The sequence below is a fragment of the Nyctibius grandis genome, chromosome 1, assembly GCF_013368605.1.
Source record: "Nyctibius grandis isolate bNycGra1 chromosome 1, bNycGra1.pri, whole genome shotgun sequence".
NCBI classification, from domain to species: domain Eukaryota; kingdom Metazoa; phylum Chordata; class Aves; order Nyctibiiformes; family Nyctibiidae; genus Nyctibius; species Nyctibius grandis.
The window spans coordinates 94,110,726-94,128,791 of NC_090658.1; the positions used below are offsets into that span (position 1 = coordinate 94,110,726).

Consider the following 18,066-nt stretch of genomic DNA (forward strand, 5'->3'; position numbering starts at 1 on the left):
TCTAGTGAAAATTATAAAAAAGCAGCAATCACAACATAAATAGATAAATCTTTCACAGGCATACCTCCTCCTTTAGGTTTTTCAGTACAATTTCTGGAAGGCTGCATACTACAACCCTAGAACTACCTACTGTGTCAGAGGTATGAATCAGGACATCAGAATTACCTATCATCAATTAAACACTTGTTTTTCCTCCCTCAGACTCTCCTTCTCCCTCTTAGAGAGGGACTTTAAATACAGAGAGTTTTAGTCATTAAAACTCTAAGAAGCTTCCCAATTTCAGTTACTGAACACGATTTTCATACTAGCAAATCCTAGGCTGAAAAATTTCAGTCACCTCCAAACCTCCTGACAGAGTTCAGCCACAGGTACATTCCATTCTAAAGCCAACTCTACTAATCAGCTGAAGAATTTACTAGCTCAGTGACTTCTTACCAAAGACCTTTTGCTGGTCCCTCCACATCACTGACCTACCAACACAGCACTTAGGAGAGTAATCCCTAATTCATATCAGGTAAATTCAACTGAATTAGTCTAATCAGTTGGGTTAAATTATATCAGTTGATTCCACTGATAGCAAATTTGAGAGTGGTCTTATAAGCTGTGCTCTACTGCCAGATCAGGGAAGATCAAGGCAGGCAATAGCCAACAGCTCATTCACCAGCCCCATTTTAATCCAGTAGAGGATCTTGCTCAGTTATTGAAGACCTGGCAAAAATTATATGAAGTTGTACACTAATCTTAAAATGAAATGTCAAGTCAACTCCTAGTCACATTATTAATGAGCTTTGTGAAAATAAAGTATATATTTCAGATGTACTTTAGAGTAAGCAGAACTAGAAATCAAGTTATTTGAAAAGCCTTTCTAGAACCTCAAAACCACAAATAAACAGCTCAGAACAACATGATCGTCATCCAAACTATTTTTGCCTAGAGGTGAAGGGAAGGTCATTTCTGAGAGATGAACAAATGACTACAATAAGTCAGAACACACTAATGTAAATAAATCAACACTTTACTAACTGCCCATGAACACATTGTGTTCATGTGTTATGACAGAGAAAAGGTAGCTTAGTTCTTTGTTTAGGGAACATTGTGGAGTACAAGCTATTTTAAGAGACTTCAGATATACACTAACCTCTTAAATTCAGTTATTTTCCTGAAAAACCCTTTTTAAAATCAAAACTAATATCTGATTATTCAGAAAGATCACTTCCACAATACAAGATATATTTTTTTAAAAGACAGTCAGACACCAATGAACATGTATTTTAAAAAAAAAAATCAAAGACAACTAAGATACTATATAATATGATCTTCTACATCACATAGGCCTTGTTTTCCATCTGTATAGGAAATTATTTGCTTGACCAACAAACAGAAGAATTTATGGCTATCCATAGCCTCACAAGAAATCACCATATAAGGACTTTTTTATATACCATTTCTAACTTTAGAATTCTGGATCAGTTCATTAAAACTAATTTGATTTTTATTTTGAATCCTCCCATGTCCCCCTTCTACCTTCAGCCAGCAGCAGCCAGACTTCTGGCAGATGAACACTGCAGTATTAGCTATTTCTAGTCCTTAATTTTTTATAAACTACTTATGCCAATAGACCAAACTACTCACTTAAATAAAAAAAGACAAGTGCCTCAATGTATAATATCGTTCTAAGCTTTTGTTTACGTAACAGTGACACTGAACTTAGTTTCGAATTAGCAGTTTACCAATCCAGTACCATCACCACCTCACAGGCACACCCCCACACTTTTCTTTTTTTTCTATATACACAGGAAGATTTTTTTGCCCAAGCTTACCACTGGACTCTCACATTCAGTTGGTGATCTACAATACTTTTATTCCTTCACAGTCTGAGACAGCCTATCTGCCTCATGACTACGGTTGGACTCTATGATCTTAAGGGTCTTTTCCAACATAAATGATTCTAAAATGATTCGATGACCTACATTAAGTACTAAATTATTTTTTCCCAACTATGTTTGATTGCACCTGGTATGTCAAATACTTAGATTGCTGTGCATGAATGAAAGAGGGAGGGTAGGGAATTAAACCAAAGCCTTGTGCTGGTTTTGGCTGGATAGAGTTAATTTTCTTCATAGTAGCTAGTACGAGGACATGTTTTGGATTTGTGCTGAAATCAATGTTGATAATACCGGGATGTTTTGGTTATCACTGAGCGGTGCTTACACAGAGTCAAGGCCATTTCTGCTTCTCACACCACCCCACCAGCAAGCAGGCTGGTTCATATAAATGAAAAACTGAATGAGCCTACTCTTCCCCCAAAGTTCACTGCTTCCTGAATGGCAGACAGGCTTTTGCCATGTATTCTCTCATAGGTATTCCCTTAGCTTTGCAGAAAGTAAAGCCAATAATATCAGATAGAAATTGTACAGTCCATGAAGGATATTCCACAGGATATTCTCCTGTGGCACTTACAATGTCTATATCTGATTAATGGAAAACAGAATAGGACCAAAAATAAAGTTTATTAAAAATTAATACCACCATAACTGAATATTATTGCAAGTGTTCAGATGTTTGGGTTTTTTTCCCCCCTCACAAATAGTGTTTCACACAAAGATTGATTCAACAGGAGCCAGTCAAATCTCAAACCACGTTCCTGAAGACATATCCCTAAGGAAATGAAATCAGACCTATTTTGCACTAATTCCGTCCTTATACAAAGCAAAAATATGGAAGTGTTAGACACCACTCTTGGACGAGTTAGTTACATGCACTTCAGTATTTAAGTCGAGCCAATGTTTTTTTGCTCAATTCCACTCCAAACAAATTTATTTCTTGAAAACTTTATGAGGTAACTGTTCCCTTATTGAAGTTATACACCCAGCAATCAGTATCACTTATGTTTTGTGTTATAGTCAAGCACTTCAATTTTGCACTGATAAATACATGGGTTTTGTCCATTTGTAAAATAAATACGAAGTTGAAATGGATTATTTTTCCTAGACTGACTTCACTGAAATGACTGCCAGAACTTCACCAGCCTGGCACAAGATATACCTCAAAGTAAGCTATCTGTATAGTTTAGTCTGTATGTTTCGGTTCTAATTCTTCTCTATCACCAGTAACTCTTAATTCACTTTCAGCTGTAAGTCCCTATTACAAAGTACAAATACCTAACGATAGTCAGAGGGACACCTTCTGCAGAATTAGACAATCTACCATCCTATGGCTCCTGCAAACTACTGTCACTGCATTGAAGATGGAACCAAGTACTGAAGGAGTAAGATCAATAATATAGATAAATATGACTGTTTATTAGACAACAGCAGATTATGAGTTTGTATCTAGAAGGGACAAACATTAGAAAGATTTTTTTCATCTAGAATTACAACATGCATAAACTCAAGCAATATTTTAAGAAATTGCAATTACCTGCTAAGTTCTCCTTCTCCTCATCTGAAAGCAACTGCTTTTTTTGTGAATGAAAGTTTTGTAGAGCAGTTTCCAACATTTCTAGTGGAACAGCAGAGCACTCCACAGCTTTCTGAAGGAGCTGCTTACACTTCTTCACATTTCCTAAGGAGTAAGGAACACAGAGTTAGAAACCAAGGAAATAAACAATCACATTTGGGCAATGTGGTCCCCTAGGTTTTTTTATTGCTGAGCATGATGCTTTATGGCATGGAATATCTCTTTGGTCAATTCAGGTCATCTGTCCCAGATGCATCCTCTGCCAACCTCTCACCCACCCCCAGCCTTTGGGCAGAGGAGAGGCCAAGCAAGGAACATAAATCCTTGACACTGTGCAAGGACTGTTCAGCAACAGCTAAAACACTGGTGTGTTAACACTGCTGTCATCACTGAATTAAAACACAGCATCATAGGAGCTCCTAAGAAAATTAACCCTGCTCAAGCCAGATCCAGTATACCAAGGAACAGGATAAATTAATTTAGAAAGTTTGCTCTCAGTGCAACTACCCCTACCAGGGACAGACAGTTCAGGCATTCCTTAAAGAAGGGAACCAGAATTTTGAAAAGACATTATCACTCTCATATCAGAATGGCTTGCCTAAAACACTGCTGTGTGCCACCATATGCCAAAGATTATCATTCTATTTTGAATACTGACAACCCCTCAGCCCTGCAACTGGCTGGAACATGGCATCTATGATACTGTCAAAGAAGTCAGTCCATACCATTTATGAAGCAACAGAAGATATCAACTGTCTCCACTGTCCCAACGTGAATGTTCAACAATGGAACAGGAAACAGAAGAATCAATTAAAATCCAACTGCTAGCTACTTAAGAACCTGAGTGGCAGAGGGGAAATTTAATTGGACCAAATTGCACATTTACAGCATGTTTTGGCTTAACAAAAAACACACAAAGAATCTGTGATTGCTTTTTGGAAGGAGCCAGAATTAATTCCATAAGCAAGCTGAAAGTATCTTAAGGGAAATTACTACCAAAATTTGAGCATCATTTTTCAACGCAGCAAGAGCCTTACTCATACCTCCCACTGTAAGATCTAAACTTAAAGAAAACCAAAGAGAAATCACTGCCAGTTTTCATGATCTTTGAAAGTTATTTCTAAAAAGGAAAAAATCTATTAAGAACTGTGTGCATATTTTCATTAAAAATGAACACACGTGTTTTTTGATTGAAATTTAATAAGAAAGTACAGATTTTTCTTTTTCCAATTTAATACCTATTAGTTTCCTTGCAAATTATGTAACAGAGCAGGAGTTTAAGACAACAAAACCTAGAACAACACAGAAAAGTAACACCAAACCAGTTGTTTTTTTTTTTTCTACACACCTTGTGATAGCTCAAACTGTGCAAAAGCCACATGCACAAAAGCAAATTTCTTGCAGTTCAGTCTGGCCAGATGAAATTGGTCCCGTGCCTCCTCTGGATCTTGAAGACTGTGAAGACAGCACATCAATAGTTACACAAGGTGAAGAGCCTGAGTAACAAGGATTCAGTTCCATGTGCTGGGTTGTGGCTTTAGATAATTCTGGAAAAGTAGTCCATCTATAGCTGAAGATTTTCCTCTTAGAGATATCAGTGAAGTACAAATAAGCAAAGAGTCTTAAAAAGCTAATAATTGAAAGATATCAGGCAGAACCTTTCCAAAAACCAGAATGTGCTCAAACCTGAAGAGAAAGATTAAGGACTCATTCTTTGTCACTGCTTATATTATTCCTCAAAATATGTAGATATTTTCCCTAAGAGCACCCACTAACCTGTACAGAACACCCACCTGTACCTCTTCCAGGCTACACGCTGACACTATCCAGAGAAAAATCTCCATTCTGCTAGATGCATCCCCTCCTATACAACGGAGGTTGCAAGGCAGGGGGACAGGGAGGAGACAGCTTTAGAAACACCAAGTGTGGAAAAATGTATCATATTAATCAAGTCAGAAGAAATATTAGATACACTATTAGTTATATTCTGCAGCAATATGATCACAGTTTCCAATCTGTTACATTAAAGCAATACTGAACTCCAAAATTTTGCTAGAGGTTATGAACTTTTCTACATTGAAGAGCTTCTGCAGCTGCACCCAAATTGCCAGATTTCCTTAGCAGAGATGTAGGTCCCTGAATGAAGTTTTTCCTGTTGATACATCTATAATACCATACCTATAGAAAACGAGGACACAACAAGAGCATTTATCCAATAGCTACCTCTGTCAAGGGTTTTACAGGAACATTGAGTCCTTACAAGACGTAGGGAATTCATTCTGTTTTCACCATACCCCCAGGCAACACAGTCTTACCAGTTAAATTTGGTAGCACAAGGTGGATTTAAGTCCGTTTTCTGCAGACACACCAGAAGCAGCAATGGCAAACACTGTATATTTCAAAAATGTAGAGATTGTGCCACAAAGCCCAGACAAGATACCTCACATTTAATAGTTTCATTACTTTTACTAGATTTTAATCTTAGTTTTACAGCCATAGATTGCTACATAGGACAACTGAGATGCTTGCACACAGTACACCAGCATTTAAATATTTCAGAGGATCTACAGCTTAAGTAAATACTTGTCAAGATGGAAAAGGGCCAAATCTATATCACTATGAAATACATTAACATCACGTTTCAAGGGACTCATTCCCCCTTTTTAATATTAAAAAGGGGGTGTTATTTTAACACTTTTATTAGCAAAATCCACAATCAAGAAATAAAGGAAATTCTTCCAAAATTCCACCCTGGTTCAACAGGTAAGCAAAAGTAGAACTTAAAAGTGGGGATGGATCAAAAATTTATGACCATGGCTTAAAAAATGAATATAGAAAAACACAACATGGAAAGCTAAAGAGAACATATTTCCAGTAGAATTCTGTGTAATTAATAACGAGAAAAGTCTCTATCACAGTTCAGGCATGTTACTGGACTCCAGTAAGTTTAATAAACTCAGCTCTGATCATTCAAAGCAATAGGACAGGCCTAGAATAACCCACCTGCAGGCAAAGTCAGAGTAACACAAATTCACAGAATCACAGAATATTAGGGATTGGAAGGGACCTCAAAAGATCATCTAGTCCAATCCCCCTGCCAGAGCAGGATTGCCTAGACCTTATCACACAGGAACGCGTCCAGGCGGGTTTTGAATGTCTCCAGAGAAGGAGACTCCACAACCTCTCTGGGCAGCCTGTTCCAGTGTTCAGTCACCCTCACCGTAAAGAAGTTTTTCCTCATATTTATGTGGAATCTCCTGTGTTCCAGCTTGCACCCATTGCCCCTTGTCCTGTCAAGGGATGTCACTGAGAAGAGCCTGGCTCCATCCTCATGACACTTGCCCTTTACATAGTTATAAACATTAATGAGGTCACCCCTCAGTCTCCTCTTCTCTAAGCTAAAGAGACCCAGCTCCCTCAGCCTCTGCTCATAAGGGAGATGTTCCACCCCCTTAATCATCTTCGTGGCTCTGCGCTGGACTCTCTCTAGTAGTTCCCTGTCCTTCTTGAAATTGATCTGTAACATGTAAATTACATTCACTTTCAAAAAGCATGTTAAAATTTAAGTTTCTGTAGAAAGCAGCAAAGACTTGGATAGCAATATGCAGAACAAGACCTAACATTAGCAACAGGCATCAAGTGCCACACACTTGGTGGCACTGTGCTGAAGCCAAAAGCATTACATGAAAGCAGGCCTGGCATGGTTAATGTGCGATACAGATAACCACAGATGCAGCTAGCTGTTCACCTTTGCCTGTTTCAGAGTACATTCAAGGGTTCTTCAAACAACCTCAGTATCATAATAGGTCAAAAGCTTTTGGCATAGTTAGACTGCAGCTAGAGGAGATACCAGGACAAGACAGGTCCCAGTGCCAAGAATGGAATAATCCAGCTTTGATCAGAAGAAAACAGTGTTGATGCCAATAGACACTAAAGTCTCAAGCCATTGTCACTGTCTGAAGCTTGTGATGCTCTGATATGTTTTTTCTGTTAGGTGGAACATTTGGGACAAAACTCTACTGTTCTGGAGCACTTTTCTCCTCCCACCAAGTATCATCAGAGCACCTATGTATCAAAGTGTTTCTTCACTGGCATAGCTAAAAAAAAAAAAAAAAAAATCAGAAGCACTCTAGGAAGTCACGAGATGAGAGGATTTTATTTAACAGAAGCTAAAACTGCACAGAGACAAAACAGATAGTACTAGACAAACTGACAGCCAGGAACAGAAAAGGTGAGTATGAAACACCAGGGAAATCTCAAACACCAAGAAAATGACGAGCAATGAGAGAATATGCCAAAAGATCCAAATAACCACTCACTGATTAACTTTAATATTAATCTCCAGTACTGACAAGCAACATTGGTTTTGACTGATCAGATCTAAAAGAAAAAAATCTCATGTACTGGTGTGATTACACATGTAGTTCATAAATGTAGTTTCATATAAACCATAGATTTTGTATTATATGCCACTGAATGAGAAAGCATTAGCTTGTAATAAATGATTAAGAACTGGCTCATCTCCGAAAGTAATTTTCAAATGGAGGACTATCATTTAGGGAGATACTTATAGCAAAGTTCCATTGGGATTGATGCTATGTCAGATTTTGGTGGGTTCATTTTTTTAAGAGGGATTTGGGAATGGGTTATTAATCTTTTTTTTTTAAAAATAATTTTCATTAGCAAGTCAGGAAACACATGACTGATGGTATTTGCCAATTAAAAATACGAAGCAGAAGACAAAAAGAGCAGATCTGAACTACCCAGTAAGCCAGGTAGATTCTACAGTAATGCTGGTTACCAAAGCAGAAGGTATTTCAGTATAGCTATAGAGAGTGCATTTTAATAGTGAAACAAGATAGACTACTCTCCCAAGAAGGTCCCTAAAGGCTGTAGCAGTGAAGCAACTAAAGATAGTTCAGTGGGACACCGCAACTGAAACTGCTAATAATATTCATGCATTCTAGCATTAAAAGGCTACCGACAGTGCCTTCAGTTTTGCTTTCTGCAATACAATACACAGAATACTGAACACAGTCCTAGTATCCATTTTAAAAAGTATTCACCATTAAAACCATGTTTTAAAGATCAAGTGGAAAGAGGTCCAAGAGTTTTAAAGTGATTAGGAAAGTATGAAATAATCTTTCTGAACTTAAACTCCTACTGTATGTAATGAGATAACAGATGTCACTTGATAATAGCATCCAATCACCATTCTGGAAAGAAATTCTGGAAAGTAGGAGCTGGAAGCCTATGTTACACAATTTCTGTTCTGAGGAAAATCAACTAACCTTTGAACAAGAATGCCATCTCTCAGTATCTTTAAAGACAGGAGGTCTTTCTGGAAGATATAATTTACTCCTCTTATACAAAAACACCTTACCTCTTCAAGATACTAAGGATTCACAGCAGGACATTATTCACTCCTGCTTGTTTCTCAACAGTAGATTCAGCAGATTACTTCAATTATATGCTTTTAGTAAACACTGGTGCATGCACTCCATGCAAATGAGAGTGCAGACAAAGAAGTAGACCATACCATACTGCAAGATTAAGCCACCTGCCAAAAATCCAAATGGAAAGACATACAAGAAACAGAAAGACTAGCTATATTCACTGGAAGACCATCTGCTCAACTCTAATTGTTAAGGATTGCTGCAATGTTAAAATGCAGCTCTATCAAAATATTCGCTGTCACGGTATTTCAAGTGACAAAAGAACTCCTTATGAAAAAATCAAATTGTGTCTGAAGACACCTGAACAACCACACTGTTCAAATTTGGATTGAATAAAGCAATAAACAGCCACAAACAAAACTAATTTCATAAGTATGAAATTATGGAATGATGTTCTGAGACATTCTTCCTACCCTAAGGCAAGTATTTAATGCAGCTGGGATGCATCTTTCCTAGTAAGGCAGAAAGACTAGACAAGAATAGACCACTATGGTTTGACTAGATGGATTAGACAACAGCAAATTGTCACAGCCAAATCAGTTATAGAAGTCCACAGGGAAATTAACCCTAACTTACCACATACACAGTTTAATACACAGATTCTAGTTACCCAAAGTTATATCAGATTTCACCCATGCAGCTTCTTTTGAGCTGAAGAAAAAGGGTATCATGCTATTTCCCCATGTACCTTAACACATAGAACCCAGAAAAAAAAAAGTGTGTTAACATCTCTAAATCAAATAGCTCTGAACAATCATGTTCATTAGCATATACAAAAAATGCAGGTACTGTGGAGACAACCGGTAAGCTGACTAGCCAAAGCTGCTCAGAGTTTCAAGGAGTCAATATGAAAACATTCACAGTCAAAATGGTAATTTGTTGCAGAAACCACTAACAAAAACAAACTATTTTTATCATAATTCAAAATCAGAATTCTGAATGACGAGTTCTTACGTTGAAAAATGAAAATATATACTTACGCTTTCAACTCAGCAAATCTCACAAGGATGCGAGCATAGCTCTCATCTTGACTATGCTTTTCTGCAGGTAATGCAGTCACCGCTTGACTGTAACGACCAATGAGTCTATTCAGTAAGCTAACATCCATCTGAGGAATACCCTTTTTCTCTAGCCTAAGCAAAAAACACAGCCAATCTTCTGGATTATTTGCTGTCATCATTATTTGATTAACAGTTCCAGAGTTATCTGACAGAAAAATAACAAAGGAGATTGATTAAAACTGCAGCAAACATGAACAGAAGAAAACACTTTCTATAAGCTTTCATGTAAGACAACTAGTGATTTTTTTTTTGTTTACACAAGATTAAAGCAACACAATTAACTACAGAAACAAGGAGAGATTAAATGTATTTTGTGGTCATTAATATTGAAGAAATACTAAATCTTGAATCCTTTCAGTTAATGGCTCTTTCACTCTTAGCCTAGGTTAAGATCAGTTACGTAAGTGACAGAGTAACAAAAACACATACCTGTTGTATCAGTTGAGATTTTAGTACAGTTAAGTTCATCTGTGATATTGTCTTCATTTCTGTATTTGTTTTTCAAGTCTCTAACTCTGTTCATGATTGAAGCAATTTGTGACAATCCTCTTTCGCTTAGGTCCTCCTCCTCCATCTGCAGGTTAAAAACCAGGGAAGTTACTGAAGAACCCTGTTGTAGCTCACTTTAATTGGAATTACCATGGGAAAGCATGTCATGTATATTTTGCAGATTGAGACTCAAACACATTATGTAACATAAATACTCTATTAAGCCTTTGTCAATGTAGTTATACAAGTAAACTTCTTAGCAGAGGCCAACATAGACGAGCAACAGGAATTTGTACTTCACTGATCTGCCCAAATACTAATGTGTGCTTCACAGTAGCCCTTTCCAATAAGGTATATACAGTGTTTGAATAAAATGGAGGGTGGGATATGCTGAGTAGCTATGAGTCTATTGTATTTAATCACATCCTGAATCCATAGATTAGGATGGCTAAGAGGCAGTCCTCCTCCTAGCCATACACTCCTGCCACTTCTCTTGAATAAACAGCAATGGAATACGCATTTGTCAGACTTCATGGTGACCTGGCTCAGGGACAAATGCCAACAAAAAAATACATAAAAAAGGGGGAGAGCTTTTATCTTTTTGCTTGATGTTTTTCCTGCTCTTTCTGTGTCACCATATGGACAAGAGAAAGGAAAGGAAGGAAGGAGAGACTTTCATTTGATGACACCTGTAAAACTGGGTTAGACTGCCTTAGATGTGTCACCCCACACATACACCTCCCTTAAATGTAAACATTTTTCATATTGAAAGAAAACTTGATAATATAAACTTTAAGTTTTTACATTATTAATCTTTTACATCACTTAGAAAAAAGTTTCGAGACATAAGAGATATTTACAACACATCTCATCATTACTTCCTCTCTGTAATGAGCATATTTAACAGAATACATGTATAGTTGGACAGTGAGACGTGCTCTGAAAAATATCAGTTTATTCCTGTTATGTCTCAATTTTAATATTATCCTTCTCTAAAGCAGCACTTAATTGAAATGTGGTGCACTTATACCATTGAGATTCTAAATCAAACATTTTGAAACAGTTCCTTGTCCTAGTTCTCAATAAGTTTTGCTGTTGCAAAATTTTACCACCTAGATGCCTATCCAAAATGATTCATTCCAAGAGAGTACACAAACTACTGAATACAGGTGAACCATTTGTTGCAGGATATGTAACAAATTACTACACTACATTGCTTGTAATGAAGTATGAATAAAATTGGCTAGAAGTGGGCAAAGTCATAGATAAGTATTAACTCCAAACCTCTGCTCTCATGGTTAGCAGTGAAGGTAGAGAAATATTTGAAAGTTACCACTGCTTTTACATATGAACTAAACCAAACCATGAATAATTCCGGGCAAGCCTTAGCAGAATTAAGGCTGTGATGACACAGGGATGAACTATGCATCTCTGCCTAAAAAGAGTTCAGAGGAAATAAAGAGTATCAGTAAGAAAACAAACATATACCTTAAAAGTTACAATATGCAGCTACAGCATTATTTTGCACAGTTTGTGACAGTAAGAGGACGCAGGGATCTTCTCACCACAAGGAGAGATAATCATGATCTTGCAAATTTAATAGACATGCAGAAGCATGAAAAGATATCATGGGTAAAAAGGAAAGTCCAGAAGATGTAGGATTCTTTCTAAAGAACAAGCTAACTAGGTAAGAGCTTACAAGTTCCTACCTAAGTACAAATCAGGGCAGAGTGAACACAGGTTTGTTAGAGTGCACTGAAAGAGAAGAACGAATGGATGTAGGGAAAAATGTAAAAACAAAATTAAGGTAAAAGTGAATATCATGGAACTTGGTATTTTAGAAACTTTAAAAGATTTTTTTTTTTTTTAATCTTGCATAACAGTAGCTTAACTATTAAATGCTATATGTGTTTGCAATCATTTATTAAGGTAGTAATTTAAATCTAGGTTTGCAGTTGATAACATGTCTAAATAAATGTAAGAAGTGATACCCCTCATCCTCAAATCTCAGCACAGTGGTACTCAAGACTCATCTGTTGACTATAAGGGTCTAACTTTCGGATCAACACAGACTAGCAAAGACACAGAACATTAAACTATACTGAAATTATAACTGTCCAACAGTTCATTAGAAGACTTAAGAGCTCCACCAATCAATAAATGCTGAAAACCACTGCTATAGTAAAATGTCTGTTGGGGATACACAGAAAGCTTGGAGTTTTTTTCCAGCAGAGCTGATGAACACACACTCAGCAATTTCAATAGATGCAGCACAGACAAGCGCTCGTGAGAAAAATGGCATTTTTTCCTCTCATTTGCTACTTTCACGTTTCAGCCACCTTCCCAGCACACATCCTCTTCCTATCACAACAATCGATCAATATTCTAAAAACCATGAACACAAGTTTCCATATTCCTTACTGTATATGGACATCTGGCAATCTATTACAGAGATGTAGTTACTTCCTTCATTATGTAGCCAAGTCTGTACATGAAAAGCAAACAAACTTCTATATCCTCCTTGTTTAGCACAAGCTTATCCCATCCTGATGATCTCCTTCCTCCAGTAGATTCCCCTACTGCTTTAACAAGTGGTACATGCCCAATATACAGCACGTAGCCAAAGTTCAGACTATGACAAAAGCCAGGGGCTCAAATTCTAACAGCTCCAGGACTAAAAGCCTCACAGAGAGAACCTCACAGGCTTTATACCCCACAAAATTAGTCTCCTCTTCCTCTTCAGAGCCCCTGTTCCTCCACAGGAGTTGCTATAGGCAATTCACAAAAATGGGAAAGACCTAAAACCAGAAGTGTTCTGCATGTACATATCCATAAAGCCAACACGAGCTATGATCCTGTTACCACCCTTCTTTTATTCTGTCTAGAAGTTTAGCACACAATGTCAATCTAAGCTCCTTGCCACAGGTTAGGGCAATTAGTTTTCACAGTGGGTAAGCGGGAAAGAATTCACATGCTCCTTTGTTCAAAGGGGTATTGCCAAAGACAAGTGACACCTATTTTTAAGTTTCTAAAAGGTTGTGGATTTAGAGGGTTAAAGACTTTTTTAAGGAACTTATGCCAAATCTTCAATGCTATATCAGTTTATTATCAACTGAAACATAATACATGGATATAGCTGAGAGAAGAATCTAGGCAATCTGAGCAGAACAAGTGTGCTAAAGTAAACTGAAGAAAAACTGATGATTTCTTCTTTTTTTGCCTACAACAAAAAACTTCTACATTTTCATGAAGCATGTTGATCACAACTTTTCCCGTGTTAATCAATGTTCCATGCATCTAATGAACAGGAGAATTTCAATATTAAAAACTGTGATGATTTAAGTGTATATCCAAGGGATTTGAATTCCCAATTATTGTGAAGATGGGCCCAGAAACAGGGAAGGTAATGCACTCTGGACAGATTACATAAGCTTAGTCTTTCTTTGAACCTATTTTTACAGTGAATTGTTGGTCTTTGTTCCTTTTGTACTCAGGTATAAAAAGTCCTATTTTTTACAGTGAATTGTTGGTCTTTGTTCCTTTTGTACTCAGGTATAAAAAGTCAATGAAAAGTTGGTGGAAGGCCCAGAGAGATCAGATCTATTTTAGATGAACTATTGATAGAGATGTAATTGAATGGCATAAAGCATGTTCATCCACCTCTAATTCCACTACCTAAAAAATAAACCTGGCACCACTTTTAGGAAGCCTCACGATTAATTTTTAGAGCACTAGTTGTTGCAAGTTTGCACTTCTTTTAAAGAAGCAGACTCTCAGCTTTCCCCAAGCAAATATCATAAACCAGAAAGATTTTCATGTTTACAGAGCTTTCTTATACAGCAGAAGTACGCATATTTCATGTTCTCCCTGTATTAGAAATGGCCCACTGAGAATATTGTCTGCTCTCGTCTATATAGAAGTGTTGTTTTAGTAGGTTCAAAACACAGGTTTTTCCCTGTCAATGCCAAGATTTAGTATGGCAAAAGCACCACATACATTACCACTATCAAAACGTCTTAGCATCACTTTAACAACTCTTGGAGTCTGGTGACACATTCAACACATGACTTCATATCTTTGCAGAAAAGCAAAAAAAAGCACTAAGTTCTGAAAATTGTTCCTTCCTTCATTTACAAAATGAAATATTTTCAGTGGTCTAAGAAAAGTAGAAGCAAGCATACCCCAAATAGGGCTGTAAGCAAGACCTATATACAAGAAAAGCTATGAAAGCTAGAGACAAGATGCTAAATCAATGCTATCTGAAAAACAATCTTTGTTTCACTGAGCTGAGACTAAATAAAAAAAGAATTCTCCCTTCATTTTTCTTAACAAAAAAAAAAAAGTAGTACATTGAATAAATTCTAATTTCAGTGCTCGTTGGGAACTTCCTTTAATATCTGTTTCTCCCTAAAGTGCATAGGGAATAATCTTAGGCTGTTCTGAGACTGGCTGTGTAAACTGTCCCATTTTTTGGAGATTATGCTGCTAAAAATTACATAGATGACTACTGTACCAAAGACTGTTCACGTGCCATTCTAAAGATAATACTTATTTACTTCACAGAGGAAAAAAAAAAAAACTTGTCTCTTCATAAGGAAGATTTTGGTACATATTGCAGTTTTGCCTTTGATAAATACAGTAGAGGCGGCTACAGGAACTCAATACTCCAAATCTCCTCTTTATGGGTGAGGATATCCTTAAAGATCTGTCTTTGAACTGTAGCCATTGCCTTGAAGCATGGATGAAGTCAGCTACTCCAAAACCTGAAGCACCAAGAAGATCAGAAGTTTACCTCAGGTTTAGTAATACTGTGATCTCTCATTACAACTGTAATTGCTAACAATTCCTAGATGGATTTTTTTTTAAACACAATATTTATTTTTTCCTCACCAGTGTAAAAGGTTCATTATTCTTTTTACCATGATAGCTTGCCAAATATAGTAGACCAAAAAAAAAAATCATTTTCTGCATAAATTTGATCTTAACTCTCATGAACACATGTCAAACTTACATTTCTGGTGTGTTGCTTAACTGTTCAAGGTTCAAAGTGTACAATACGGAGAAAACCTCTCCTGAAGAAAGGATATGCCTTGTCAAGAAGATAACGTAGATGAGGGTCAGACTATCTCAGATGATCCCAGGAATCCAACAAAGGCAAGAAATGTAGCTCTCCATCCTGAATAAGTTCCTGTGTATCAAAAATGGAATGGTTAGACCTTGAAAAGCAAATGAATATTTGTATACCCTGTAAGCTTGCCTCATCTTCATGACATCCCAGAAATACAGTTTTCATGAAATCAATAAAACAGTAAAAAAAAGCTCAAAGATTGCTTTTGGACTAAGGGCAATCATTTCCAAAGGTGTCAGCTTGCTATGACATTTACCAATAAAAAAAATACACTAAAGGCAAAAACATTTTGTATTGCCATGATTTGCAACTAATCTTTCTACTCATGCCAAAGTTCAACCGTAAGCAACTGTTCAGAGTCTAATTTTGTCCTAATCTGCTGCATGATTACTTTTAAAGAAAGCATTTGCCATTTATTTCTCTGTGTGAAGTGCATTCAAAATCTCACAAGACAGCAAAAGCCTAAAATAGCAACATGCTGTTATATATGCACTCAATAGGAACTGAGCTTTTAACTGCAACACCTACATGGCAGCACATTTGAGATCTAGAAAAGCCATACAGGAGAGAAGGTTAGAGACAGAGAAGCAAAGAACAGTGAGAACATGTATGCGGAGATCAGGAAGATACAGAACAACCTTTAAAAAAAGCGTAGTAAAGTACCGTCAACCCTCATATGGACCAACTAAATAAGGAGCCCAGGGACAGAGACTAAAAGAGCAGTACGTTGTAAACGGATGAAGCGGCAGTACTTGTTATCCACAGGATTTCATGTGTAACACGCCCAACAATATTTATTGATACTAAAGAGAAACACTAGCATCCAGTCTTGGAATACTGCATTTGCTGTGTTACACTATTTGTTCAGTTTATGAATCACAGAACCACAGAATCAATCAGGTTGGAAGATGCCTCAGGGATCATCGAGTCCAACCATTGCCCTGATACCACCATATCAACTAGACCATGGCACTAAGTGCCATGTCCGGTCTTTTCTTAAACACATCCAGAGATGGTGACTCCACCACCTCCCTGGGCAGCCCATTCCAATGTCTAATGACCCTTTCTGAGAAGAAATGCTTCCTAATGTCCAACCTGAACCTCCCCTGGCGAAGCTTGAGGCTGTGTCCTCTTGTCCTATCGCTAGTTGCCTGGGAGAAGAGGCCAGCTCCCACTTCACTACAACCTCCCTTCAGGTAGTTGTAGACTGCAATAAGGTCACCTCGGAGCCTCCTCTTCTCCAGGCTAAACAACCCAAGCTCCCTCAGCCGTTCCTCATAGGTCATACCCTCCAGACCCTTCATCAGCTTGGTCGCCCTCCTCTGGACTCGCTCCAACACCTCAACATCTTTCTTGAAGTGCGGGGCCCAGAACTGGACACAGTATTCAAGGTGCGGCCTCACCAGTGCCGAGTAGAGAGGGACGATCACTTCCCTAGACCGGCTGGCTACACTATTCCTAATAGAGGCCAGGATGCCTCTGCTGTCAATCAGCACCCCCAGGTCTCTTTCTGCCGGGCCGCTTTCTAACCACTCTTCCCCCAGCCTGTAGCACTGCATGAATGGAGCCAGATGCATTTTTTCCTCAAATGCAAAATTTGAGAAACTATGAAAATACTTTTTAATTATTGAACAAAAAGGTACACTCTTTCTACTCCTGGGATCTACTGAAATATTGCATCTGTTTACCTAAGGAAGTGTAGAGTGGAGCAAAAAATTTAAGCAAGTGACCAAGAGCTTGCCTGGCTTTTTTCCTCCAAGTAAACTGATTAGCCTACTAAAATATATTTGCATTATCCTATTACCTGTATTTTCCTTACACGCCCAGACCACTGTGGCTACAACCATTACATTAAATATTTGTTTAGCTCTGTTCCTGTGGTCAAATTGAAGTGTCTACTAGTGTCAAAAGACTATATGTTGAAGAACTTTGAGTTAAGTCCTCCACTTTGTGTAGAAGATTTAAAAATGCCACCTCTAAATCAGGAACTTTACCCATGCATAGTTTTCTGGTGCCTTCTTTTCCTATGCAGAAAGATCACACACAAACAAGAGGGAAAAACTAACTGTAGCCTTCATCTTCTACAGCATTTGCATTATCCTGCTGATGTACTCAGTTCGTTATTTAATAGTGCTCATCATTTAAGCAAAGATGCACATGCTTGCCAGTAGTACAGCAAATACTGTCAGTTATAAGAAGTATAACTATCTCCAAATGCAGTTACATCAACGTTGCCAAAACACACTACGGTACTACCAAAGACCCTTCCTGAATGCTGGAATCTACTACACAGACATTTAAGTGTTTAAAAGTTCCCACCTTCAAGATCTTGCCACCTTGGTTCAAGGAAAGTAAGAATGGAAACATGCGATAACAACACACAACAGTCTTCAGAAACACCTGGCATTATCTGTCATTCATCCAGTTATCAATTATTGTTCTGTAGATATTACAGCAGAAGTTAGTCGTTGTT

At 37.6% G+C, this 18,066-nt stretch overlaps 1 protein-coding gene across 2 annotated transcripts in view; it reads right to left on the minus strand.

Annotated features, from left to right (window-relative positions):
* Nucleotides 1-18,066, minus strand: part of TTK (TTK protein kinase) — a 38,150-nt gene that overhangs the window by 18,292 nt on the left and 1,792 nt on the right. For both annotated transcript variants that reach the window (XM_068404893.1, XM_068404883.1), the window contains exons 2-6: nt 15,477-15,653; nt 10,406-10,550; nt 9,896-10,121; nt 4,808-4,914; nt 3,421-3,564 (exon numbers count right to left, since the gene is read on the minus strand). In XM_068404893.1, the coding sequence (XP_068260994.1) occupies nt 3,421-3,564; nt 4,808-4,914; nt 9,896-10,121; nt 10,406-10,550 (622 nt within the window). In that variant the 5' untranslated portion in view covers nt 15,477-15,653. The remainder of the gene's footprint in view (nt 1-3,420; nt 3,565-4,807; nt 4,915-9,895; nt 10,122-10,405; nt 10,551-15,476; nt 15,654-18,066) is intronic.